This window comes from Dendrobates tinctorius, unplaced genomic scaffold, assembly GCF_039654945.1.
Source record: "Dendrobates tinctorius isolate UK_male_01 unplaced genomic scaffold, ASM3965494v1 ptg000003l, whole genome shotgun sequence".
Classification (NCBI taxonomy): domain Eukaryota; kingdom Metazoa; phylum Chordata; class Amphibia; order Anura; family Dendrobatidae; genus Dendrobates; species Dendrobates tinctorius.
In genome coordinates this window covers 84,335,279-84,361,645 of record NW_027361671.1, presented here as the reverse complement: position 1 = coordinate 84,361,645, position 26,367 = coordinate 84,335,279, and the positions used below count along the sequence as shown (strand labels likewise).

At 45.3% G+C, this 26,367-nt stretch overlaps 2 protein-coding genes across 4 annotated transcripts in view; one reads left to right on the top strand and one right to left on the bottom strand.

The window, feature by feature from the left end:
- The window catches only part of LOC141092099 (selenoprotein M-like), a 37,170-nt gene extending 11,240 nt beyond the window's left edge, over positions 1-25,930 (top strand). For 2 of the 3 annotated variants that reach the window (XM_073578117.1, XM_073578036.1), the window contains 3 exons: positions 4,374-4,450; positions 7,942-8,020; positions 25,600-25,930. In XM_073578117.1, the coding sequence (XP_073434218.1) occupies positions 4,374-4,450; positions 7,942-8,020; positions 25,600-25,743 (300 nt within the window). In that variant the 3' untranslated portion in view covers positions 25,744-25,930. Of the gene's footprint in view, positions 1-1,920; positions 2,025-4,373; positions 4,451-7,941; positions 8,021-25,599 lie in introns of those variants that run through there. The other variant, XM_073578208.1, reaches the window with a different exon arrangement.
- LOC141092025 (uncharacterized) lies at positions 14,164-15,657 on the bottom strand. The gene is made up of 2 exons (XM_073577912.1): positions 15,318-15,657; positions 14,164-15,215 (listed from the first exon to the last, which is right to left on the bottom strand). The coding sequence occupies exons 1-2, from the start codon at positions 15,542-15,544 to the stop codon at positions 14,237-14,239; spliced, it is 1,206 nt and encodes a 401-aa protein (XP_073434013.1). The 5' UTR covers positions 15,545-15,657; the 3' UTR covers positions 14,164-14,236.
- Positions 25,931-26,367: the final 437 nt, after the last annotated feature.

The following is a 26,367-nucleotide window of genomic DNA, read 5'->3' as shown; positions in this document are numbered from 1 at the left end:
TTGTAAAATTTGGCCTGGTCATGAACGTGCAAACCACCCTCTGTGGTAAAGGGGTTATTGGAATGTGGAAGGAAAAAATTAAGATTTTAAATTTTTCACACAAATTTTACTTTAGCCCCAATTTTTTAATTTAAAAGGGTAACAGGTAAAAATGAACCCCAAATTTTTTTGTGCAATTTCTACTTAGTACGCCAATACCCTATATGTATGGAGAGTTTTCCATTCTGCTATTTTGATAATGTATTTGTATTGATTGTAGTTTTCTTCTCTCTCTGTCAGTTAACCCATTCTGTCTGGTTATTGTTTTTCTATACACTTCAGCCCTTCACCTCCCTGGGTGGGGGAGGGATCAGAGAAGGGTTAAGTTAGAAGCATAAATAGGTACGAGAACCCGCGCATCTCCACCTTCAGTAGTAATCTGGGGGACAGGTATAGGGCGCCCTTTGCTCGAGGGACTGGGTAGGTGCTCACAGTCTCTTGACACTATATGATGTGATTTCCTTAAGGGAAATTATTTCAGGATAAATTATTGGTGGCATATTGATATTATATGTCACCTATGTTTGATTTCTGACTGCTGTCTGTTCAGAATCTTGAATTGTTAGACCTCAGGTGGCTAAGTCAAATTATCAACAGTACTAAGAAAGTAGTTTGCCATTTTACTGTTACCTCTACTTAGACTTCTTTAGGCAGACATTCAGAAATTAACAGGTTGTGACAGCTCATGATCGGCCGCTTTCCACTGAAAACGGGGAAAAATACTTAGTAATTTTTTGCAAGTGTATCTGTCATTTCAGGTGACTTTTCAGAATAAGCTGTCATGTGTACATACAGTACATATGGAATAACGCTATTTCTAGAATCATAGAATCATAGAATCGTAGAGTTGGAAGGGACCTCCTGGGCCATCTGGTCCAACCCCCTGCTCAAAGAAGGATTCGCTAAATCATCCCATTCAGATATCTGTCCAGCCTCTGTTTGAAGACTTCCATTGAAGGAGAACTCACCACTTCTAGTGGCAGCCTGTTCCACTCATTGATCACTCTAACTGTCAAAAAGTTTTTTCTAATATCTAATCTGTGTCTCCTCCCATTCATTCCCATTCTAGCCATTATATGACTTATAGCTTCCATTTTAACCAGTTTTTCTCTCTGCATGCTCTTTCTCTAATTGTCAGTTCTTTCTAAACTGGTAGGTGTATAATAGCTCCTATGATGATGTTTCTATGCACAGTGCACAGAGAGATGATTCCTGGTCGTCTTCTGCTGTAAGGGAACCAATAAAAAGTGTGGAACCAAAAACATAACAGTAATGAATAATATATATTATCCAAGTCAGTGGACAAAAAAACACATATAGGTTGGTGAACCAACAGCGAAACCCCCATTAATAAATAGCCGGTCATAAAAAGGCTTAGTATATTCATCCAGTGTACATAGAAACAAATAATAGTTGGCAGTACAGAGCTAAGTGTATACATGAGAAGTGGATCACAATGTAGTGCCAGAAAACAATTCCCGGAAAAAAAAGTAAAAGATAGTACATGCTAAAGTAGCAAGATGTGGTGGCACACTCATTAAAAATAACGTGTGTTTCACAAAATTGGGGCCCCTTACTTGCTGTGTAGCACACAGACAGAAGCATCAGCACTAAGGACAATATACAGCATTACATAGCTGTGTAGCTGTGAATCCAGCACCGAGAGGGAGAAGTCATTTGCTAGAAGTCGTCTTTCTTTGCCTGTTTCAAGCATATTAAATTGGACACATCATGGAGTGATTGCAGTGCTGAATAAAATGTATTTTTTCCCTTTAATTTCTCTGTTATGGAGATATTAGCTTGTAAAGTTTATATGCTAAATCTATTTATATAATTGCCATGTAATGTTTTCATTTCCTGTTCTGTCCAGATGTCACCGTATTCCAGAATTCTAAGCGGAGGAAGTTCACCGACCACCATATTGGGACACCCAAGTGATGGATATCTCAATATGGAAACTGCTGCTGGTCCCAACCTATTGCACGGTACCACCAGCGGAGCACCGTCACACCACACACACACACTATACGCCGTACACACACTCACACTTACACACTCACTCACACTCACACACTCATGCAAACTCTAGCGCGGTACCACCAGCGGAACACCGAAGCACTGCGCTTGCACAAATTAAGCGCAGGCGCAGTAAATCATTCAGCTGATCACCGCGGCAGATGCGCGATGTTTCTACAGGCAGAGGAAGCCGGCCACATTAAAGGGGTTTTCCCACGAACGAAAGTTCATTTTAAAAATTGTCTGTGTCTGACCGAGGGGGAGAGATTCTTAACGCTGCAAAGCCTGCCCCATCGTGACATTCCCACGCTCCCGATGCGACAGCATCGGGCCTCCATCTAGTCTATTTATATAATTGCTTGATAAATGTTTTCATTTCCTGTTCTGTCCAGATGTCACTGTATCCCAGAATTCCAAGCAGAGGAAGTTCACCGACCGCTATATTGGGACACACAACTGATGGGTATCTCAATTTAGAAACTGCTGCTAGTGCCAACCCATTGCGCGGTACCACACACACACTCTATATGCCGTAAGCACCACACACACACTCTATACGCTGTAAGCACCACACCCACACACTCTATACGCCGTAAGCACCACACACACTCACACATTCACACTCATACACTCACAGTCACACTTACAGACTCATACACTCACGCTCACACACTCACACTCTCACGCAGCCTCTTGCGCGGTACCACCAGCGGAACACTGTCGCACTGCCCCTGCGCAAATTCCGCGCAGGCGCAGTGAATCATTCGGCTGATCCCGGCAGCAGATGTGCGACGTGACTACAGGCAGAGGAAGCCGGTCACATTAAAGGGGTTTCCCACAACAAAAGTTAATTTTAAAAATTGTCTATGTTTGACCATGTACGGAGCATACCTCATCTCCTGGACAGGGGAGGAAGCAAAAGACAATACTGACATTACAGCAGGGGATCACAGAGGATTCATTTTGTGAGGTAAAATATTTCACTGACTGTTTTTAAACAATATTTTACCTCACAAAATGTATCCTCTGCGATCTCCTGCTGTAATGTCAGTATTGTCTTTTGCTTCCTCCCCTGCCCAGGAGCTGTGGTATGTTCTGTACACGGTCAGACACAGGGGTGAGAGAGACAGACCATGGGGGAGGAGACAGCTCAAATGGGACAGCACATGAGAGGAGAACACAGCACAGGAAGGAGAGAGACAGCAGACAAGGAGGCTAGCACATGGGGTAGACAGGTCAAAGAGAGCACAGACGGGAGAAGTCAGCACATGGGGAAAGAGAGAGTGTTTAGGTGGGTGAGCACATAGGGGGAGAGATTCTCAATGCTGCAAAGCCTGCCCCCATCGTGACATTACCGCCCTCCCGATGCGATAGCATTGGGCCTCCATCTAGTTTCACTATAAATAAGAATGTATTAGCATAGATTCTTCTCTAGGGGCATTTATGTTTTCCCCTTTATGATGCTGACCAATCAAAAGCAGGAGACAACATTCAGGAAAGAAAGAGAAAGGTTTAGAGTTGGCTTTCTTTGTGTGATAATAAAGACATATAAATGCACACAGGTCTGCTCTCCTCTCACTGCAGGCATTTTCTGTGATTTCAACCAGGAGAAGAGAGTAAAGCAGAGCTGTGTGTTATCATAAACACCTCTGCATCTGCAGCTCCCATTCCACAATGTTGGCAGCTCTGCTGGACTCCCCAGTCTCATCTCATGGACAGTGCCCTGAGATGAGTGCTACAGATGCAAAAGGTGTTTATACTGAAAAACAAAGCTCTGCTCTACTACCCTTCCCACCAAATGTAATTACTGTAGATTTCAGCAGTGTGGTCAGTGAGGAAAGCATGATTTTGTTTCAGTACATGTCTCCCATAGAGAAAGCCGGGGGCATGTTCTTTTATGTTTTTTTCTTTGCAACACAACCTCTGCTTATGATTGGTCAATGTCATACAGAGGAAAAAGAAAAGAGCCCCAGAGTGAATAATGGGATCAATAATAATTTGATTCCTAGGTGTGATTGACCAATTTTTAAAGTCAGTTGTGTGGAATCTCTTATGTGGTTGTATAGGATTATAAAAAGGCTGCTCCAGTTTTCAAGAAATAGAACCAGTTTATGGATTAAAGCTCATTGGCAAAAACAGTCACAGATCATAGAGAAGAGTAACACTGTTCCTGAAAAATATCTTGTACAAACCTAATGATAAACAAAGAGGAATCTTTCTATTATTAGCAGTTATAATTTTCAGTACAGTTTACAAATCAGTTTTGTTCAAACTTGTTAACACTCTGTGTATTTTTTTTCTGTCCTTTTCATTTACAGGCGCCAAGTGTTGTAGGATGTGCTATAAAGAGCAAACCAGGACTCTACAAATTCATGCTGGACATCTTTGGACTATAGTATCCTTTTATTTGAAATTATATCTATAGCCTTTACGCAGTTTACATCTCAAAATGCAACATATTAACAATACATACAGTTTGGTCCAGAAATATTTGAACAGTGACACAAGTTTGGCATTTAGCTGTTTAGCAAAACACATTCACAATACAGTTCTATAATCAATATTGGCTTACAGTGCAGACTCTCAGCTTTAATTTGATGGTATTCTCATCCTAACTGGAGAAAGGGTTTAGGAATTGCAACTCTTTAATATGTAGATGCCTCTCTTTAAAGTGACCAAAAGTAATTGGACAATTAGCTTAAAAGCTCTCTAAAGGGCTGCATGGGCTATTGCTTTGTTAACCATTGATCATCAATTAAGCAGATAAAAGGTCTGGAGCTTATCCCAGGTGTGGCATTTGCAGATAACCTGTGGTTGAAGAAGCTCCTAATGGTAGAGAAGCAAACCTTCATTAGGCTGAATATAAAAGGAGAAATCAGTGATAGCAGAAATGTTAGGCGTTGCCAAATCAACAGTTTGGTAAATTCTGCAAAAAAAAGAGAGCTTTGGAACTCAAAAAGCCTGGACGTCCACGGAATACAACAGTGGTGGATGATGGCAGAATTCTTTCCATGGCAAAGAAAAACCCTTTCGCAATGTTAGCCCAAGTAAAGAACACTGTTTTGATAGTATAGCACCTCACTGGGGAAAATAGTTAACACACTAAAAACTATTGACCCTGCCAGTTAATGTACAGAGTATAGATCCTGTCCCTAGTGGTTCCTGCGTGATCTGAAATAGTGCTAACCACAGACTAGACAATGACAACTCGGACCTATGCTGCCTGGAAAGCAGTCGAGCACCCTCACGTTCCTCCTAAAGAACCGTAGATCAGTGCAGAGTGCAATTACCTTCAAAAGGGAAATTGTGCTGAAATGGAAAGAGATCCCAGAGTGAATAAAGCAAACCATGAAAAACAAAATAAAGGATTAAATACGTAGTTAGAGACTATGCCACCTACTTCCTAATAAGAAAGAAAAGATAGGTGCAGGATAGAGAACATAAACAGCAGAGAGAGAGCTGGCCTTTCATGGACTAGCTGAAACTACAGCAGTATGGCTGGGCATTCAAATGAGACTATCACCAGCAGAAAATACCAGAAGGGGGAAAGTATGTAAAGCTGCATCTGAAAGGGGATAGGGCAAACAAATATATAAACGAAAACACCTGTTACGATAAAAGACTGAAGCAAGGGGAAAAGAATTAAACACCTGGAGAAAAGGTGTATCTGCTGTGGCTCGGCGGACAGAGAATTCAATAAAAAAGCACAGGCTCAAGGGTTCAAATCCAGACGCATGACAAACACTCTCCAGTAAGTTGGTGTTTCAGTATCTAAGTCTACACTCCTAAGTCTAAGGGAACACTTCTTAGGAGCAAAAAACAGAAGGTTCACTACAAGGTGAAAAACATTAATGAGCCTTAAAAATAGAAAGGGCAGATTAGACTTTGCCAAAAGACATCTGAAGAAACCAACCCAGTTCTGAAAAAGCATTCTTTGGACAGAGGAAGCTAAGATCAAATTGTACCAGAATGATGGAAAGAAAAAGTATGGAGAAGGCTTGGAACAGTTCATGATCCAAAGTACACCACATCCTCTGTATACCATGGAGGAGGCAGTGTGATGGCATGGGCATGCATGGCTTCCAATGTCACCAGGTCACTACTATGTATTTATGATATAACTGAAGACAGGTGCAGTCGGATGATTTCTGAAGTCTAGGGTGATTCTTTCTGCTCAGATTCAACCTAATGCAGCAAGATTGGTTGGACGGCGCTTCACAGTACAGATGGACAATGACCCAAAATACAGTCATATGTTAAAGTTTGGGCACCCCTATTAATGTTGACCTTTTTTCTTTATAACAATTTTGTTTTTTGCAACAGCTATTTCAGTTTCATATATCTAATAACTGATGGGCTCAGTTATATTTCTGGATTCAAATGAGGTTTATTGTACTAACAGAAAATGTGCAATCTGCATTTAAACAAAATTTGACCGGTGCAAAAGTATGGGCACCCTTATCATTTTCTTGATTTGAACACTCCTAACTACTTTTTACTGACTTCCTGAAGCACTAAATTGGTTTTGTAACCTCATTGAGCTTTGAACTTCATAGCCAGGTGTATCAAATCATGAGAAGCAATGGCCTGGCTTCTTCACATCATCTGTTCATCATCGCAGGCATCCTGTCTGTGACAAAGTCTCCTCATGAATCTTCGGTGCTTGACTGCCGGTGGGTGTCCCTCAGGTTCGAAGGGATGAACTTTGGACTATGGAGGTTCAAAGGAATGAGGGCTGGGCTCCGGCTCCTGACTGGCGTAATCTCGGCTCTGGGTCTTGACTAGAGATTAGTGAACATCGTCAGCTCCCTCCTTATTCTGCAAGCTATAGTGCTTAATGAAGAAGCTGCATCGGGAACCTGCATACCTGGAGCACTCACAATAATCAGTTGTTCGGCACCGCAGCTGCATGTGCCGTGGCTGTGTGACAGCCACAACACATGCATGGATAGCTCAACAAACAGGTTCTCCATGCATGTGTTGTGACTGTCACACAGCCGCGACACAAGCAGCTGCGCCAAACAGCTGATTATCCAGAGCGCTCCAGGTATCCGGGTTCCCGATGCAGCTTCTTCGGTAAGCGCTATAGCTTTCCGAATATGAAGGGAGCCAACAATGTTCGCTCAACTCTAATCTTGACCGGGGTATATATGGGATTTGGGCCTTGACCAGCATAGGCGGAACATCGGGTCTTGAGCGGCATGGATCAGGCTTGACTGGCATAGTGTGTACTCCAGGTCTGGTGCCACTCAAAACCTGTTTCTGACTGTACCGTGGCCCACATTCCTTACTCCAGCCTGTCACCCCGGCTGCAGTATCTTCCCCTGTGCACATCTGGTCCACTCTCCTTCCTGGCACCAAAATCTGCTTTGGTTTGTTGTGCAGACCTTTTATACTCAGGAACCTCGTCATCAATAGCACCTGGATAGGTGTTACATCCAAACACTTCCTTCCTGCAACTCTTCCTCTTCCGATTTGTTCTGCAAGGTCCTATTTGGATGGTAGGTGGCAGTCTTCTCGCAACAATGACACACAGTGCTGGGGTCTTTTAGGATTGTTGTCACCTCCTCTTAGTCGTGCATGCTAGTTCCACTCCGTCCCTTCTTTGATAAGCAGCTCACTGCCTGTGTGTGTGTATGGGGGGGGGGGCAGCGTTTTCAGCTCTGCTGCATTGTTAAATCTCTGTCTGAACTCTGTGTCTGAACGGCTGCATTCAGTAAACTACGTAATACATTGATGGATTCTCTTTGTCTACATCATGCAAAAAAAGCAAAAACCTGCTGACAGATTCCCTTTAAATTTTGTTGTTTTTCACTGGTATATAAGTTAAACAACTTTCAAACAAATATCTATAACATAGTTTTCTTTAACATAACATTTCTACAGCCATAACCTTGTTTATGATTCCAATGATGATATTGAACCTCAGATCATTTTCTACAACTATAAGAATGAGGTTCTTAAGGTTTGTATTTGAATTATTACAAGTGACAAGTATAATCTATTAGACTGAGTTTATACTTACAGATTTCTGACTAATCAAATACAGATGTTAATAATAATTATTGGTCCAGCCATAGACAGCACAATATAATAAATGGGGCATTCAATTAATGTTGTATAAACTGGTCACTAGCCAGTATATGTATAAATACAGATCAAAGTGCTACTTAGAGCATGGAGGAGGAGTCAAATTCTGAGGAAAACTTAGGAAGGGAGAACAGGAAATAGTTAGATTAATGAGATGAGGTGATAGGCCAGTCTAAAGAAATGTGTATTTAGAGCACGATATGGATACAGGGAATTAACTGGATTGCCCAGGGTAGTGCATACCAGAGAACTGGTGCAGCGCAAGAGAAGTCATAAAGACAGGAGTGGAAGGTTCAGATTATAGAGGATGTTAGTCTTAGGTCATTATTGGAATGGAGATCAAGGGTACCGTGGTAGACAGAGATGAGGGAGGAACTTGAAGAACTGTGGAGAGCTTTGTGGGTGAGTGATAAGTTTATATTGTACTGTATGGGCAACCAGTGCAATGACTGGTACAGGGTGGAGACATAGGTGTAGCGACTGGACAGACATATGATACTGGCTGATGCATTCAGGATAGATTGATGAGGGAAGAGTTTAGTAAGAGAGAGACCGATTAGTAGAGAGTTGCAGTAGTTCTGATAAAAATGTATCAGAGCAACAGTAAGAGTTTTTGAAGAGCCAAAGGAAAAAAAAGGTCGACTTCGAGAGATGTTTTTGAGGTGCATATGACATGATGACATGAGTAAATGAATGATTGTATAGAGAGAGGCTGCGCCCACTAAATGGGTTTTGCACGAAAGTTTGCCCGGGGCAGAGAACGGTGAATTCTCGCAGTGCACAGTGCATGAGCTGCAAGGGACCTGTAGGTCGTAGGACCTGTCTGACGTTACAACGAGCGTGAGAAAGTTTTCACACTCCCAATGCCATCAGAGAGGTCCAGGGAGTTCACAACCAATGAATTAACGTCACCTACCTGATGTCAGCGCGAGTGCTGTTAGAAATTTCCCCACGGTGCTCGCGCTAAAGTCAAAACAGTACCCAAGATGCCACTGTCTGTGTGTGTAATATGTGTGGCACATGTGTGGCAACAGTGTGCCGCATCAGTACCACACGGCAGGCACCAGGGAAGAAGTGGTACAGTCAGTGCTGTTCCCCGGCGCCTGGTGCTTAAGACGACTCTCATCATTTTCCCTTGCTCTGCCAGCGAGAGAATTTCTCACTGTGATCTGCGGTGAAGTCACTGAGCTTGAACTGTGGTGAACTCAGTGACTTTTTCCCACAGTGCTGAGGTCATCGCAGTTCAGCCTGGGTGGGTATGCAGCCTCAGTGACCGTCAGTAACCTCAATGATGTCACTGCTAGTCATCTCATTCACCAGTGGTTATCAGACTAGACGATCGCACCTTGGCAACATCCAGGTTGAAAACTATTAATCATCCCCAGACATAGATAACGGCGTGGGACAGAATGACGGACGGGTGAGGGATATTGTTATTTTTTATTTTAGTTTTATTACTGGAGACAAGGGATTCAGTGGAATGGGCGTTAGGCGATTAGGCGAGTATAACTGTGTTTGTTATATTTAAATAAAAAAGTAAAAGTTTGTTTTGTTTTATTTAAAATAAAGGACTGGCTGTGTATAAGTTTCAAAAAATGTCCACACGGTATAAGGAATTCAAGAGAGGATGCTTTAACTGTACTTTATTCTTCTCATTCTTCCTCCAGCACACAGCATCACATTTCCCTCATCAGGCTAAACTGAAACTGAAACTCCACCAACCCATTTCCTGTCTATAAACTTCCAGTCACAACATTTCCTTTCTTAAAGAGACAGATCAAATCATTATACATTACATCATCCCTCTTTTTATATATATATATATTTATTAAGAAACTCAAAAAAAATATTGACAAGGTAACAACGCAAAAAGAAGAAAAAGAAAAGAGAGAAATAAAAAACAAAGAAGAACATCCAAGAAAAGATATACAGTATGTCTGTACTGTCTTATTTGTTCATTTGAAATCAGGCATTTTAATTACATCTCGTCAATAAGTCTCCATGGAGCCCTTCTTTCCCATGTAGGGTAATGTCTGGGTTCATTGGGGGAGTCCATTGCTGACGGATCAACTGCCCCTTGTTGGCCTTCTCCACCGTCGGGTACCAACTCTTCTACCGGTGGGAGTTTATTACCATTGTCCGGCGGTATAATTTTAATAATTTTTTAGGCCGGGGTCACATTTGCAACTGCAATGCGAGAAACTCGAGCGAGCCTCTCGCCCCCATACCCAGCACTCGGGACCAGAGTGTGCAGCTGCATGTATTTGCGGGTATTGAGATGCGAGTTTCTCACATTGCAGTTGTAAGTGTGACCCCGGACTTAGGATGTAAATCGGATGCTAGGTGTTAAAAATCGTATTGTACTCATGTGAAAAATGCATGACACTCGTCCGACTTTGCGGGAGCAAAATCGAACTGATTTTAAAATCCCTAGTGTAACTCCAGCCTTAGGGTATGTGCACACATTGCGTGTTTGCTTCCAGGAATTTCTGCAAGGTTTCTGCATCAAAAATGCGCGCTTTGCGACTTTTTTGGCGCATTTTTGCAGCGGTTTTGAATGCGTTGTTGTACAGCAATGTTGGCTTTTTTGAGCTAAATTAGGGTATGTGCACATGTTCAATAATTGGCAGCACTTTTGACACAGCACATGTCTGCTGGCTGCTGAATGCAGGTGAATCCACATGTGTTCACTGAACTGTGCAGATTCACTGCGTCCAATACATTGTACGGGTGATATTTATCTTGCGAGAGCTCGAGTCTCCGCAAAATAGACATGCTGCGGTCTGGAAAGACTTGCCGCATGTCCGTCTCCACAGGTAAGCCGCTCGCGTCTCTGGAAGCATAATGGGCATGGGATTTCTGGAAATCCCATCCACTATGCTGTAACATCTGGACGCCGCAGGTTGGCAGAGTTAAATCAGAAACATTTACATGAATTTAGGATGACATTTCTAAGATTGGACAGAAATTGGCATTATATCTGTACATGCAAAGAAACCCCCTAATCTCAAGTGACAGTATGTAACAAGTGAAAGCAATATACTACCTGAAGAGTTATAAAGCTTCCACTGAACTGAATAATAAATCCATTTTAGACCACGTTCACACATTCAGTATTTGATCTGTTTTTTACCTCAGTATTTGTAAGCCAAAATTACAAGTGGTTGAAAAATGCAGAAGTGATAACGTGTTTCTATTATACTTTTCCTCGGATTGTTCAACTTCTTGTGGATTGCAAATACTGATGTGAAATACTGACCAAATACTGAACGTGTGAATGTGGCTTTAGGCACTAATACACCATTAAAGGAACACTGCTGTCAAAAGTGATAAACTGTGTAAGGCTGGAGTCACACTAACCTGCGCAAAATACGCTCCGTATTTTACATGCGTAATACGGATCAATGACCACTAAATAGTGGTCCGTAGGTCATCCGTAAGCAAGGTGAGGTCGCGTATTTTGCGCATGTGTGTCTCCGTATGCAATCCGTATGCAATCCGTATGGCGAGATTTTCTCGCAGCCTTGCAAAATGGACATTTAACGGTTTTGAGGCCTGCAAACAATTTAAATCATTAGCCTGCACCCTATTTAGACACTCAGAAACAGGTGGCTGCCTACATTCTGTACATTTCTCACCTTGCTTTCACGAGGTGTGTTGGTGTTCTTTGTGCAGCATGTCAGAGGGTCTGACATTCAATACAACCGAGCAGGTTCTCTTTACCTGGCTTTTGTCACGGCGCTTTGGCCAACCATATCCTGTGATAGTGGATCCGCGGAGGAGGAGACGCATGTGGGTACATCCACTTTTGAGGCAACGACTCACAAGAGGGCATTTTCACCGCCTCTATTCGTCTCTGCGGGAGCATCCGGACAAATTTTACCAGTACTGTCGAATGAGCATTTCCACATTTGATCGCCTCTTGGAGACAGTGCGCCCTGGGATCACATTTCAGGACACTAGGATGCGCCAAGCCATATCTGCAGAGGAGCGACTTCTACTCACAATACGGTATGTACTCCACAACCACATTCTCTATGTTCATAATGTGTGTGTTAATTTATGTTTTTTGGCCTTCTTGGACAATGTTTAATACCCTCATCTTACTCAAAATATGTTTCACCTGACACAGCACAATGTTACATCTAATATGTACTGCATATCACTTAGTCATTGTGCCACCAAATATGTGTGTGTTGTTCTCTCTCATTTCCTACCAAGTTTGGTCGGCATGTAACTGATTTTTTTTTACTTTAGCCATTCTAACCTGGACTATTTCTGTTGTTCTTCAGCTTCCTGTCCACTGGCCTGTCTTATGCCGCCCTCCACCATGAGTTTCTCATTGGAAAGTCCACCATTTCAAGCATAGTGAGGTCTACATGTGCACAAATCTGGACAAGACTCCATCAGGTGTTCCTACCCGAGCCCAGGATGGAAGACTGGCTAAGGATTTCAAGGGACTTTGAGGAGGACTGCCAGTTTCCAAATTGTATTGGGGCCCTGGATGGCAAACATATCAGGGTGCGTAAGCCGCCGAACTCAGGGTCCCAATTCTTCAATTATAAGCAATACTTTTCTGTTGTATTGTTGGCTCTGGTAGACCCTCAATACAAGTTTATAATTGTTGACATTGGGGCCTATGGAAGGACGGGAGACTCTAGAGTCTTCAATACTTCCATAATGGGTCGGCGGCTACGCACCAACCAGTTGGATCTACCACCACCACGCCAGCTACCAGGCTCCCCCGAACAATCAGTCCCTTATGTCCTTGTGGCAGATGAGGCCTTTCAGTTATCACGTAATGTCATGAGGCCATATCCTTGACCGCAGGCGCAGAATTTTTAACTTGCGCCTATCACGTGCTAGGCGACTGGTGGAGTGTTCCTTTGGGATTCTTTGTGCCAAATGGCGGGTACTCCAGTCTACCATTCAGTTGAGTGAGCAAAATGTGAATGAAGTTGTGAAAGCCTGTGTTGTTCTGCATAACTTCACCAGGATACATGATTGCTCCTCCTCTGATGGTGTTGTGCGTAGGCCGGACAATGTGCGCAGGGTGAGACCACCTATCATCCCTCAACGTAGACCGCTCTCTGGCCTCAAAGTGCGTGATATATTCACTAATTACTTTATCTCACCTGAGGGGGCTACTTCTTGGCAAGAGAATGCTGTGTCTATGTTCTAATTTTTTTTTGTCAAAGTGTGTCTAAATATATATTACTCAAGCCTTTTTATGATTCTATGAGTGTTTCTTTGCATTGGTTGGTGTCTGTTAGTATGTTGTGAGGGATAGTGAGAAATCACACAGAGACGTTAACTAGAGTAGACAAATTTTTAGTTTTGCCTTTTTTTTTTGGGTTTTGCTTAAAGGCAAACATAATTTTGCCATAACACAAATTTGGCAATGGCCAAAATGACCCTTTGGGCCTTCGTTAACTTGATGTAACATTAACATAGCAGAAAAAAACTGCAACAAACATTATGCAATAACAACATTGCTGCATGCCTACATTAACCTGGATTAGGCAACAAAGGGTGAGCTCCATCACCAAAATAAAGTCAATAAGATAACACTCACATTTCCTCATAATGTTTTCCAAACATAGAAAGATTCCACCATGACAGGCAAGGCTACCTCACATCTTTCACACAGATATTACCTGTCTGTAGAATAGACAATATTTAAGCATGCTATACTGGAAAGGATGAAAATACAAAACTCACTTGTTAAGACATAGAGAATGCTGGTCGCCTCAAATTGGTTTACTAGAGAATGCTAATAACAAAGTTGACTACTTAACTAAAGGCAAGCACACCTTTCCTATGCATTAACAAGTGATTAGTGTATTTTCATCCTTTCAGGTAACAGTATAGCGCATTTAAATATTCTCTTTTATACACACATGTAATATCTGTGTGAAAGGCGTGAGGTAGCATTGCCTGTCATGATGGATTGTTTCATATGTTTGGAAAACATTGTTTACAAATGTGAGTGTTAAACTATGTTCTAAATGTTGGTGAAGGAGAACACCTGTTTTTTTGTCTAGATTAGAAGCACCAGTTACATGTCACTGGACATCTCCAAAGTTTTGATTCATAAATCCTCATATGTAGGGGAAGGGGAACGGGGAGGAACAGCCTGTGGGTGCTGCTGGACATTGTGGCCAACATCGCCCTGTGTGGGGCCATACTGTTGCCCATGATGCTGTTGTTGTCCAGCCTCCTGGGCCTGTTGGTGATACTGGCCAGAGTAATAATGATGATGGTGAGGGGCTTCTTGTTGGCTATGGTAGGCCCGTGGCTCATACCCACCAAGATAGCCAGATCGTCCCCAACCAGGTTGGGACCAGCCTCCAACACTGGGTGGGTACAAGTGGCCATATTGGTGGGGTTGGCTTGATGAAGACATTTGGGGCTGCGGAATAGAAGGATGGGTAGGGGGAGGAAGGGGTTGAGGTGTTGGCCCACGTATTAGGGGCTGTTCAGACCCTGCTTGAGCAAGCATCTGTGTGGATGGTCTCATGCGCATTAAATTTCTTGGTGACAGCTGCCACCTCTCCAGAAATTCAAACACCTCATATGGGGTATTGGGGGAGGTGCTTGCATCAAGCAGGATCTGAATACACCCCCTAATACGGAGCCTGACCTCACGGGTAAGGGCACGGAGATAAAGGGTGAGGCTACGTGCATAGGCCTCCTCACCATCATCTGTAGTGACTCTGGACAAGTAATTCAGCACCCCAGTGTCCACATTGGTCCTGCTCTCTTGAATGGCGACCTGGCGCCTTCTTCTTATTCGCCGTGTTGCTAGAGCAGCCTGTGGGGAGGGCCTGATCTGGGCAGTTGGGCTGCTGCTCAAGTTGCCCATCTCTTCCAGGATGGGTGAGGTTGCAGCTGCAGACCGTCCTGGTGGTGTGTTGTGTCGGGCAGCCATTGTGTGCTCTTGTGATGCCTCCTCTTCAGACATCCTTCTTGTAGGGGGAGAAGATGGGCCAGCCACCTCATCCCCTACAGGATCAATAACGGGCTCTGCCTCTGAGGCCGTTCCTCGATCCGTAAGGTTGGATTGAGTTCTGTTATGAAATAGAACAGAGGCAAAAATACATCAATATTTTTGTCCCTGTAAAGTATTTGTGTAATGTTTTTGTGTCATGTGGTGTGAGGTATGTACTTACGGTCTCAGAGCCAGAATTGGGGCGAGGAAGTTCAGCCGGTCATAATATATATATTTCCGCTTGACATGGCCAGCATCCCCACTCCTGGACCGCTGCTGGCGTTCCCGGCGGTACTGGTCCCGGATGCTTCTCCACCGTTTCATCACATCTTCCACTGCAATGTGACAGGAAAGATTGTCAAAATCACATATTTGAGAGGTCACATTTTCAAACAGTAGTCTAGGCATTGGGCCTTATGGGGTGTGCGTTCTACCCATGGTGGCATATGTAATTGGGCCGATACCCAGGGTCTCATTAGCTCCCCTGAAACTAATTTTTGTGGCTAGGAGGATGAGGAGCTTGTGGCCTAAACCCCTGATTATGGCTGTGTGAAGCCACGTGTCACATCCTAATGTAACGGCCTCATGAGGCTAAAATTACATGCCCAGGAAGGGGGGGGGGGGGCTGATTGTAGAGTCATTTTATAGCGCGCGCTAACGTTAATTACATTTTTATGGGTGCACTTACGAATTTTCTGCTGCTCATCACGTGGTCTGTCACCGAAGTCATGGTACATCTGGCGACCGATGCGCCTCCATGACGCCTCCTTTCTTGTGCGGTTCGCATAGTTTGCGTCGCGTGGGTCCCATATTTCTGGACGCTCCTGCACCAGCACAATTAGCATCTCCACATTTATGTAAGTGGACGCCATGCTGCTGCTGTACTCCGTGGAGGCTGACTTCCTGGATGTCTGGAGAGCTTTTTGAGCTCATTTGCATGTCTACGTTTCCTGATGATGGATTGGCCCATTTCCTGGTCACCAGCCAAAAGACCTGCGTATTGCTCGCAGGTCACACGTGTGTTCAGTGTGTAATCCGTATTTTTTGCGCACCCATAGACTTGCATTGGCGTGCTACGGGCGTAGTACGCTGACAATCGCAGCATGCTGCGAGTGGCACGGAGCGGAGGATACGGAGGAGAAATATACGCCTGGTGCGAGTGACCCCATAGAGAATCATTGGTCCGTGTCTAATGCGTGCTTTTTGCACCTCTCACGCACCCGTATTCCTCGCCAGTGTGACTCCGGCCTAAGGCTGGAGTCACACTAACCTGCGCAAAATGCGGTCAGTATTTTACATGCGTAATACGGATGACAGACCCCTAAACAGTGCTCCGTATGTCATCCGTAATCAAGGTGTGGTCGCGTATTTTGCGCATGTCAGCATCCGTATGTAATCCGTATGGCATCCGTATGGTGAGATTTTCTCACAGGCTTGCAAAATGGACATATAATGGAGCCCTATGACAGTTTTAATAAAGAAATGAAAACCGGATTACTTACCGGTAATACTCTTTTGTAGAGTCCACGACAGCACCCACTGAGAGAGGGGATCCGCCCCCGGAACAGGAAACCTACAGAGAGATAAATGGGGCGGTCCCCCTCGCTCCCTCAGTTTGTGTTACCGAGAACAACGGAGGAACCGCCATACATGTTTTAGTCAAACTGGGCGATTCATCTATCTTACCCCTATGCAGTTTTAAGCTTACTAAGTTTAATCACATATCTAACTTAAATCATAATCTCCACCACCAAGGAGACCCATGTGTGAAAAAATTCTTACGGGAGGGAAGTGAGCGGGTGCTGTCGTGGACTCTACAAAAGAGTATTACCGGTAAGTAATCCGGTTTTTCCTCTTCGACACGACAGCACCCACTGAGAGATTTCCAGAGATAATCACTTGGGCGGGCACACCGTGTTAAGGACTGATCTACCAAAAGTTAGATCCTCGGTAGAGGACAAATCTAGTCTATAGTGACTATAAAAGGTAGCTGGAGAAGACCAGGTTGCAGCCTTACATATTTGTTCAATTGGGACGTTCGCCCTCTCGGCCCAGGAGGATGATATGGCTCTAGTAGAGTGCGCCTTAATCCCCAGTGGAGTGTCTTCTCCTTTTGTCAGATACGCCATTGTGATCGCATCTCTAATCCATCTGGATATCGTGCCCGATGTAACTGCAGACCCCTTCCTGCTGCCCTGGAAGGAGACAAAAAGAGACCTACTCTGCCTCCAGGGACTGGTCCTATCTAGATAGGCTAGCACGGCTCTCTTCACATCTAAGGTGTGATATTTCTCCTCGTCCTGTGTTGACGGGTTCTCATAGAAAGAAGGTAGGCATATCTCTTGAGATCTATGAAATTTAGTTGCCCGTTTGGGCAGGTAGGACGGATCCGTCTTTAAAATCAGACTGTCTCGTGTTGTTAACAGGAACGGTGGGTCTACTGAAGTGAGATATCGCATAAAAAAATCGCTGTTAGCTCCTTTACATTAGAGGAGGCCTCTATTTCATTCTCACGCCACCAGCCTTGTACCATGTGCTCCTCTAGGTGGGCTCCCCAACCTAAGGGGCTGGCATCCGTGGTGAGTATCTTGGAGGGAGTCACCCACCACTGTACTCCCTTCGATAGATTGGAAGGAATTAACCACCATTTTAGGGATTCAACCACCTCGGGCGATAGGGACATCTTCCCTTCCAGCCGCCCCTGCAGTCTATCTATCTCCTGCAGAATAGCCCACTGTAGTTCTCTAGAGTGGAACTGAGCCCATTGCACCGCTGGAATGCATGATATCAGTGACCCCAGCAAGGACATGCCCTGTCTCAATGATATTACGGGTCCTCCTGTAGCATTCTGTACTTTGTCGATTATGGCCATTACTTTGGCGTTTGGCAGAAAGCACTCCTCAGTTACGGAGTCTACTTGCAGGCCCAAAAACCTTTGACAGGTCACTGGCTCTAGTTTGGATTTCTCCCAGTTAATTAGCCAACCCAGTGTTTGTAGGGATGAGATAATCCTAGCTATTCTTGCTTCACACTGTGAAACAGAATTCCCCACTATGAGTAGGTCGTCTAAGTAAGGGACAACTAGGGTGTCATTCAGCCTTACATATGACATTACTTCCAGCATTAATTTGGTAAGTACCCGAGGAGCCATGGATAGCCCGAATGGCATTGCCGCAAACTGGAAATGCTGAATCCGACCTCTGAACCAGACTGCTACCCGCAGGAACCTCTGGTGCCCTCGATATATGGGGAGATGGTAGTAGGCGTCCTTTAGGTCCAAGACCGCCATATAACACCTGGGAAACAAAAGCTTTATTGCAGACTTAATCGACTCCATTTTAAACGACCTTAGTCTTAGGAAGGTATTAAGTTTCTTTAAATTTATTATAGTCCTGTAAGAGCCATCTGGTTTTGGGACTAAGAATAGAGGAGAATAAAAGCCCATCCCTGTTTCGTCGTCTGGGACCTCCACTAGGACCTGTTTAGTTAGCAGTACCGCAATCTCCATCTCCAGTGCTTCCTGCTGAGATCGGGACTTCATAGAAGTCAATAAGAAGGAGTTCGGTGGGTACCGAACGAATTCTAATTTTAGGCCTGATGATACAATACTTAGGGCCCACGGGTTTGATGTCACCTTCATCCATTGGCGGCTGAATCTTAATAGCCTGCCACCTACCGGTGTAACGGTTTTATCGGGATCTGTCTCCTCTGAAGGGACGTTTCCCGAATAGGTTGCCTCTTTGCTTGGGGTCCTTATTTCCCCAGCGGTCCTGGGGTCTAAAGTCTTTCTTTTTACCGAACGGCGGCTTCCTGTAGGCCCTCCTGTTGAACGGAACATACGGGTTAGGGAACCCCTTTTTCCTCTCCCCCGCTTTTGTCAAAATCTCATCCAGTTCTGTACCAAACAGGTACTTACCCTGGCAGGGTATAGCACACAATCTAGTTTTTGTTTGTGTGTCTCCTTTCCACCCCTTCAACCATAAGGCCCGCCTGCCTGCATTGGTCAGTCCTGCCGCTCTAGCCGACAACCGGAGAGAATCCGCGGAGGAGTCGGAGAGGAAGGCCGCTGCTCCCTTACTGAGGGGCATAGAGGAAAGAAGCCTACTCCTAGCTACTCCATTCTTAATATTGTCCTCCAAGTCGTTCAGCCACACCAACAAAGATCTTGCCGTACATGTGGCTGCTATTGCGGGCTTAAAGGCTGCCGTACAAGCTTCCCAAGATCTTTTGAGGAATGTATCGGTCTTACGATCCGAAGAATCAGCCAAAGTTCCCGAATCCTCCACCGGCAAGGAGGATCTACGGGAGGTAGAGGCCACTGCCGCATCCACCTTGGGGGCTCTCGACCAGGCCATTAACTCCTCATCGTCAAAGGGATACTTACGCTTTGACGTTAAGGGGAGGAAGGTCCTCTGACCTTGTTTCTCCCATTCCCTCTTAACTAGGTCTTTTACAGCTGGGACCATTGGGAATGCTCGGACCTTTTTACGGGAAATACCCGCAAACATTATGTCCTGAGGGGTTTTGGGGTCCTTACTCTCCGGCAACCCCATGGTATTTCGGACAGACTTCACGAGATTACTGACACTGTCCGTGGGGAAACACGTCTGATCCTCGTCCTCTGAGGTATTCCTGGGACTTATCGGAATCTAGTTCTCCGGTATCTGACGGCGACCTAGACGCCAGCGAGACTCCTCCTTTAGATGAACGTATTTCTCTCACGGAGGAGTGACCCCCTAGACTACTGGAACCGCCTAAGGCCCGTAGTTCCTCTCTTATCAGTGCCCGGATATCCTCCTTCTTCCGTGAGGATTCCTCCTGCAAGGCCTCCTCAACACATGATTGGCATAATCTCTTTGGGTGGCCATCCGGGAGGGGCTGCGAACATAAGGCACACTCTCTATGTTTCGCCTTCTCTGTTCTTTTAGCCTAAAAGGGGTATGGACCAGAAAGAGAAGGCTATCAATTATCTAACCTGACCAAAAAACACTCACCCGTGAATTTCGTCAGCAACTACCGGCTGCGGTGTCCGGGACCCAGGCTGAGGCGAGGCATGGGACGACTTCTTTTCCTTACGTTTCTTCTCTAACAGCTCATCTTGCCTGGAAGGCCCACTGGATTCCTTCCTAGCGCTGCCACTTCTTCTGGTGCTATTGGTTCTCCTCGTAGCACTGCTTTGTCTACTGCCAAGTGGGGATACCACTAGCTGACCTAATGGGAGCGAAGCTGGGTCATCTAAGGACGACATGACTGCGCACTAGCGCTGTGTCTGTGGCTTCCTTTTAAAGGCTTTGCTATAGCTGCTCCTCCTTCTCTTCTTTTTTTTTTTTTTTTTTCGTCCTCCATTTTTTTCTTTTTTTTTTTTCCTTACTGCGCATGCGCGGGCGTTGTCCCGCGGTCTCTGCCTTCGGCCTGATCCCGGAAGTCCTCCTCCACTTCCGGGTTGCCTCTCCTGGAGCGCTGGGTCACCGCAAATGAAAATGCGGCCGGCGACACCGCGCGTCTGCGCCCCCCCTCCACGCCTTCTCCTGCCGCAGGTATGACTCCCAGCAGCGCCGCTCAGCACACACCGCACAAGCCCTTCTGCCACTCTGGGGGGGGGGCGCGCGGCCTCAGTACGCCCGATGGCGTTTGTAATGCGTCTACCCCCTCTGGGGGGGGGGGGGGAGTATAGCCATACCCCCAGTGAGCTTTGGCACCACTTTCGCCTCCAGCCTCACCTGCATTACACCAGCTCTGGGGGGGGGGAATACACCTCTCCGCCCGACGCTGCCTCCGGTCCTGGGACCCCTGCTGCTCATATTCTGCACGCAGGCGGCTACCAGACCAGGCATCCTCTTCTGCGGGTTCCTTTCCAGGAACAGGAAACCAAACTGAGGGAGCGAGGGGGACCGCCCCATTTATCTCTCTGTAGGTTTCCTGTTCCGGGGGCGGATCCCCTCTCTCAGTGGGTGCTGTCGTGGCGAAGAGGAAAAGAATAGATATACACGCATAGAATGCATATATATATATATGTATTCTATGTGTCTATATCTATTCTTTCATTTCTTTATTAAAACTGTCAGTGTGAGTTTACTGTATAGCGCACTGAATTGCCAGCTTTGCTAAAAGACACCTGGTGCGTATTTCTCGCAAGTCACATGTGTGGTCCGTGTGTAATCTGTATTTTTTGCGCACCCATAGACTTGCATTGGCGTACTACGGGCGTAGTACGCTGACAATCGCAGCATGCTGCGAGTGGCACGGAGCGTAGGATACTGAGGAGAAATATACGGCTGGTGCGAGGGACCCCATAGAGAATCATTTGTCCGTGTCTAATGCGTGCTTTTTGCGCCTCTCACTCTCCCGTATTCCTCGCCAGTGTGACCCCGGCCTAAGGGTTCGCTCACACTATCATCTCATGCAAGAGAATCGGGACGATAATGCCAATGACACTGGGCATAATGATAATAACAGTGTCATTTTAGTGTGATCCGATTTTCTCACATCAAAGAATCCCAGCACAGGTGCAGAGAAGACGGAGAACTTAATTTCTCATCTTCACCATTCTCTCTGTGCTTGGAGATTGGACTGCACTCGGATGACATCTGAGTGCAGTCCGATGTTTCACAGGCACCCATAGATTTATATGGGTTTGCATGATCCGAATATTGTAGCCACTTGTAGCATATTGTTATTGTTTTCTCATACTGAATTGGTGTAAGGGGAGGCCAGGACTGTAGTCATGGCCAGAGACACTGAAGCTTCTGTGTCCCGACCTTCCCTCACAGAAAACTGTAATCCATTGCTCATCATACCTGTGTCTCCAGGTTCAAGTCCCCCTGGGCACTTCCCAGGCGGCGACGGCCCTTCTTCTAGGCGACCCCCAGTAATGGAGACATAGTCCAGAATCACTTGAATGTTTTCTTTACTTAGAACTCCACACATTATATCCACAGTAAGCACATCATAGAATTCACATTCAACATTACTTGCTTCCTCCGCTTTCCCTACTTTGCTGAAGCTTCTGTATGGCACACGTCCGGACCGGACCGTCTTAGACTGCTTCCCAGCTTCTTGCTGGCCTAACCTCGCCATGATGACAATTCCTTCTGCCTGTTTCACCCCAGACTTGAAATCATCCGCCACCCGGTTTAGTTGCCTCTGGAAAAGCATCCGGCCCGTCTGTAATGTTTCCTGCGAAGCTTCAACTTCCTTCTGTTCCTCATTCCAACCAACTCCTGCCCTAAAGGCATCCGTCCAGGCTATGAGTCGCCACATCTTCTTCCTACTGTACTGGCTCAATGCAATAATGCTTAGTGGCTGTGGATAACGTGGGCTGTCGCTACTTAAACATTGCGTGGTTGCCGAGCCGTCCTGGGCCTATAGCCCATGTGGACACTTCCGGCACCCTGGCCCCATCTGACTAATTTCCCTTCTGCTCTAACCTTAACCCTCGGCAACCCCTCCCAGAGGCGTATCTAGGCTTTCTGGCACCCGGGGCAAGAATTCGGTTCGGCGCCCGCCCAAGTACATATGCGACTTGCACACTTAGCCATGTACCTGCGAGCTGCTCTTCCTAATGCTCTCAAAGTTCAGTAAAAAACTGAGAGAAGCAGGAAGAGAAGCTCGTTGTCACAGGACCATACCTATGAAAATCGCATATGAATGAAGTGTCCATGTGAGAACTACTGGAACCTGCAGAGCTGAATCCTGACATTGCAGCTTCCGAATTCTCACAATGAATGCACTGCACACTTTTAGGATTCTCCCTTGCCAATATACAATCATGTCAGCACAAGTATGTGATTTATATACTTCTGGCCACATTCCTACTAGACGTGCCCGGCCTCGCTCCGTTCATTTTCATTGAGTGAGGCCACACATGTCTAGTCAGCATGTGACCGCATGTATGTAAATTACCGGCACGAGAGAATCCTAACAGTGTGCAGTGAGCACTGTGAGAATTCAGAAGTCTGCAGTCACATAGAATGACTGCAGACTCAGCACAAACCTGGACAACCACTTTAATGTTCCTAACAAATAAAAACATGAGAATAAGTCAGTAGCACAAATAACATTTACATCCAGGTACCTTATAGATGACGTCGTCTCTGCAGTCAGTCACCTTTTCTTCTAGACCCCATGATGAGTTTTCTCATCCACATCTCGTCTCTGCAGACTTCCATCTTCTCCGGTCTTCTGCAGCAAATCTCCACACGACGCCCTTAAAGATAGAAGTGTCATTATAATGCTCCTGAATAAAAATATCTGCAATATACTGTCGCCTCACACTATTCCCCTCTAGCATCCCACCTGTTCACCATACTGTCTCATCATATATTTACCCCCTCACTCTCTATACTGTCTGCTCACACATATCCCTGACTCCCCATACTGTGTCCACTTACATTAACCCATTCGCTCCCCATACTGTCTGCACCAATCCCCTATACTGTTTCCTCATACATACTCTTTATTTTGTGTCCTCAAATCTCCCCACACATTAAATCCCCCCACCCCCAATCCCCCCACACATTAAATAACCCCCATCCCCACTCCAAATCCCCCCACACATTAACCCAATCCCCACTCATTAACCCCCATCAGCACTCCAAATACCCACACACATTAACCCCAACCCCACTCATTAACGCTCCCACACATTAACCCCCATCCCCATTCATTAACCCCCGCACACATTAACCCAATCCCCACTCATTAACCCCATCACCACTCGAAATCCCCCCACACATTAAATAACCATCTCCACTCCAAATACCCCCACACATTAACCCCCATCCCCATTCATTAACCCCCACACACATTAACCCCCATCCCCACTCATTAACACCCCCACACATTAACCCCCATCCCCATTCATTAACCCCCGCACACATTAACCTAATCCCCACTCATTAACCCCCATCACATTAAATAACCCCCATCTCCACTCCAAATCCCCCCACACATTAACCCCATGGCATCCCCACTCATTAACCCCCACACACATTAACCCCCATCCCCACTCATTAACCCCCATCCCCACTTATTAACCCCCATCCCCACTCATTAACGCCCCCACACATTAACCCCCATCCCCATTCATTAACCCCTGCACACATTAACCCAATCCCCACTCATTAACCCCCATCACATTAAATAACCCCCATCTCCACTCCAAATCCCCCCACACATTAACCCCATGGCATCCCACTCATTAACCCCCATCCCCACCCTAAATACCCCCACACTTTAACCGCCATCCCCTCTAAAAAATCCCCCCCATCTCCACTCATTAACTCCCCCTCATCTCCCATCTTCGGTGGTTCTTCAGCTCCACAGAGGAGCACACCTACCACCAGCGTTTGCTTTGGGCGCCGGGGAGTGACGTCAGCAGCGTGATCACATGACCTGATCACGCTGCTGTCGCTCTGGCCCGGCGGTCAGAGCTTCATTTGTACTGGCGTCTGTATAGATGCCAGTACAGTTGCTCCCTGGGAGCCGGCACGCGCTCCTTCTCTGCGCCGGCTGTCAGCTTGACAGCCGACACAGAAAACCGCCGACTCTCAGACCAGGGGGACGGCAGAACGCAGCCGCCAGGGAGGACACTGTGGACCACTGCATTAGGCGGCCCGACTGCGCCCCCCTGCTGGCTGCGCCCGGGGCAATTGCCCCGGCTGCCCCACCCTAGATACGCCACTGACCCCTCCTACACTTAACCCTATGCTATCTACTAACTCTCTGTATACTAGAGTGCACCCCTCTAGTGTCCAACTAAGAGCACTATGCTTTCCCTATACTGTACACGAAACATTGTGAACATTATCACACTATACAGTATGCAATGAAGAACATGGAGACATAGTAATGGTAATACCCAGAAGGGGTAGCAGTACCATATCATACATGAGGTAGTACATGTAACATGTAGCAGTACCAGTAGGCAAAATAAAGCATAAATACAACAATGAACATTATTAACTTAACCCCTTTACACTGGCATGAGAAAACATGCCAGTTCTGCACTGCCTCATAGTATAATATTGGGTCAAGTGCTATCAGTGTGAGGGAGCCCTAATACCTAGTACAGTGCCAGACAGGTGGGACTTGTCATAGGCATTTTATGAGCACCAGCAAGAGTCCCTGTGGCATTTACTGGCTCCATAGACCCTGCACTGTCACAGCGTATTGGCTTCTCTTGAAATGTTACTTTCTAATAGTTTTTTTTTACATGAGCAAAGTGTTTCTAATTATACGTGTCCAAGTATTGGAAGCCCGATCTTCCTGCTGGCTATTTAATGTTACACGAATTGAACAATGTTTAGTATTTTACATCTTCAAGCAGATGATAAGCTTTTCAGCTCATGATTAAATTGTTATTATGCTGTGACACATAAATTCATATGAAAATGTTTATCTTATCGTTAGCATTTTTTTTTAACTCCATTTCATTATTACAATCTCTTGAGTATATTTTCTAGATCACCAAAATTAAGCAAAAGTCAGCTGAGGAAATTAGTGCAATACTGGATGAAGCAGGATTCTACAAAAAATCGCAAAAAGGAGAAGAGGTCCCGAAGGAATTCCAGCACTACCCACTGAAAGCACCAAGGGACGAGCTATGAGCTCCACATGTACAGGAAAAGTGCGCTCCAACTCCAAGAAATCTGCAGATGGTTTTTTTCTTCCTATAATACTAAGTGAATTGCCCTTGTGATAAACAAGGACTTTGTAGAATTTTACCTTTTTATAATAAACTATTATAGTCTGTGTTTTATGTGACTGCAAATTTAATAAATGATGACACAGTTATCCGGGTGTTAAGAACAGTCAATATTCTAGGCACTGAATGAAAAAACTAAACCAAAACTGACACTAGGGACAATTCAACCATATAAATGACATCTCCAAACCTACAAACATTTATAAAAACAACTATTATAACTTTGTTCTACAGTGAAACAACACTGGCGGTAACCAAATACTCAACTAATATAAAATATCCATATTACTGAGTGTACTATGCAAAAATTATTCCTTTATGAACTAATAAAGTACTTTTCAGATTTGCTATCAAATATTTCATATCTGTGCCTCCTTAATGCAGAGGAGATTAAATTATGGTAAAACTTTTCTTCCTCTGGCATCTTACGCATTAGATTGTCGGTTAAACCCACCAAAACCGGTGGGTTTGGTCTACTTTTTCTTATAATATTTATGCTAATGGTCTCTTTAGAGAGGAAGAAGAC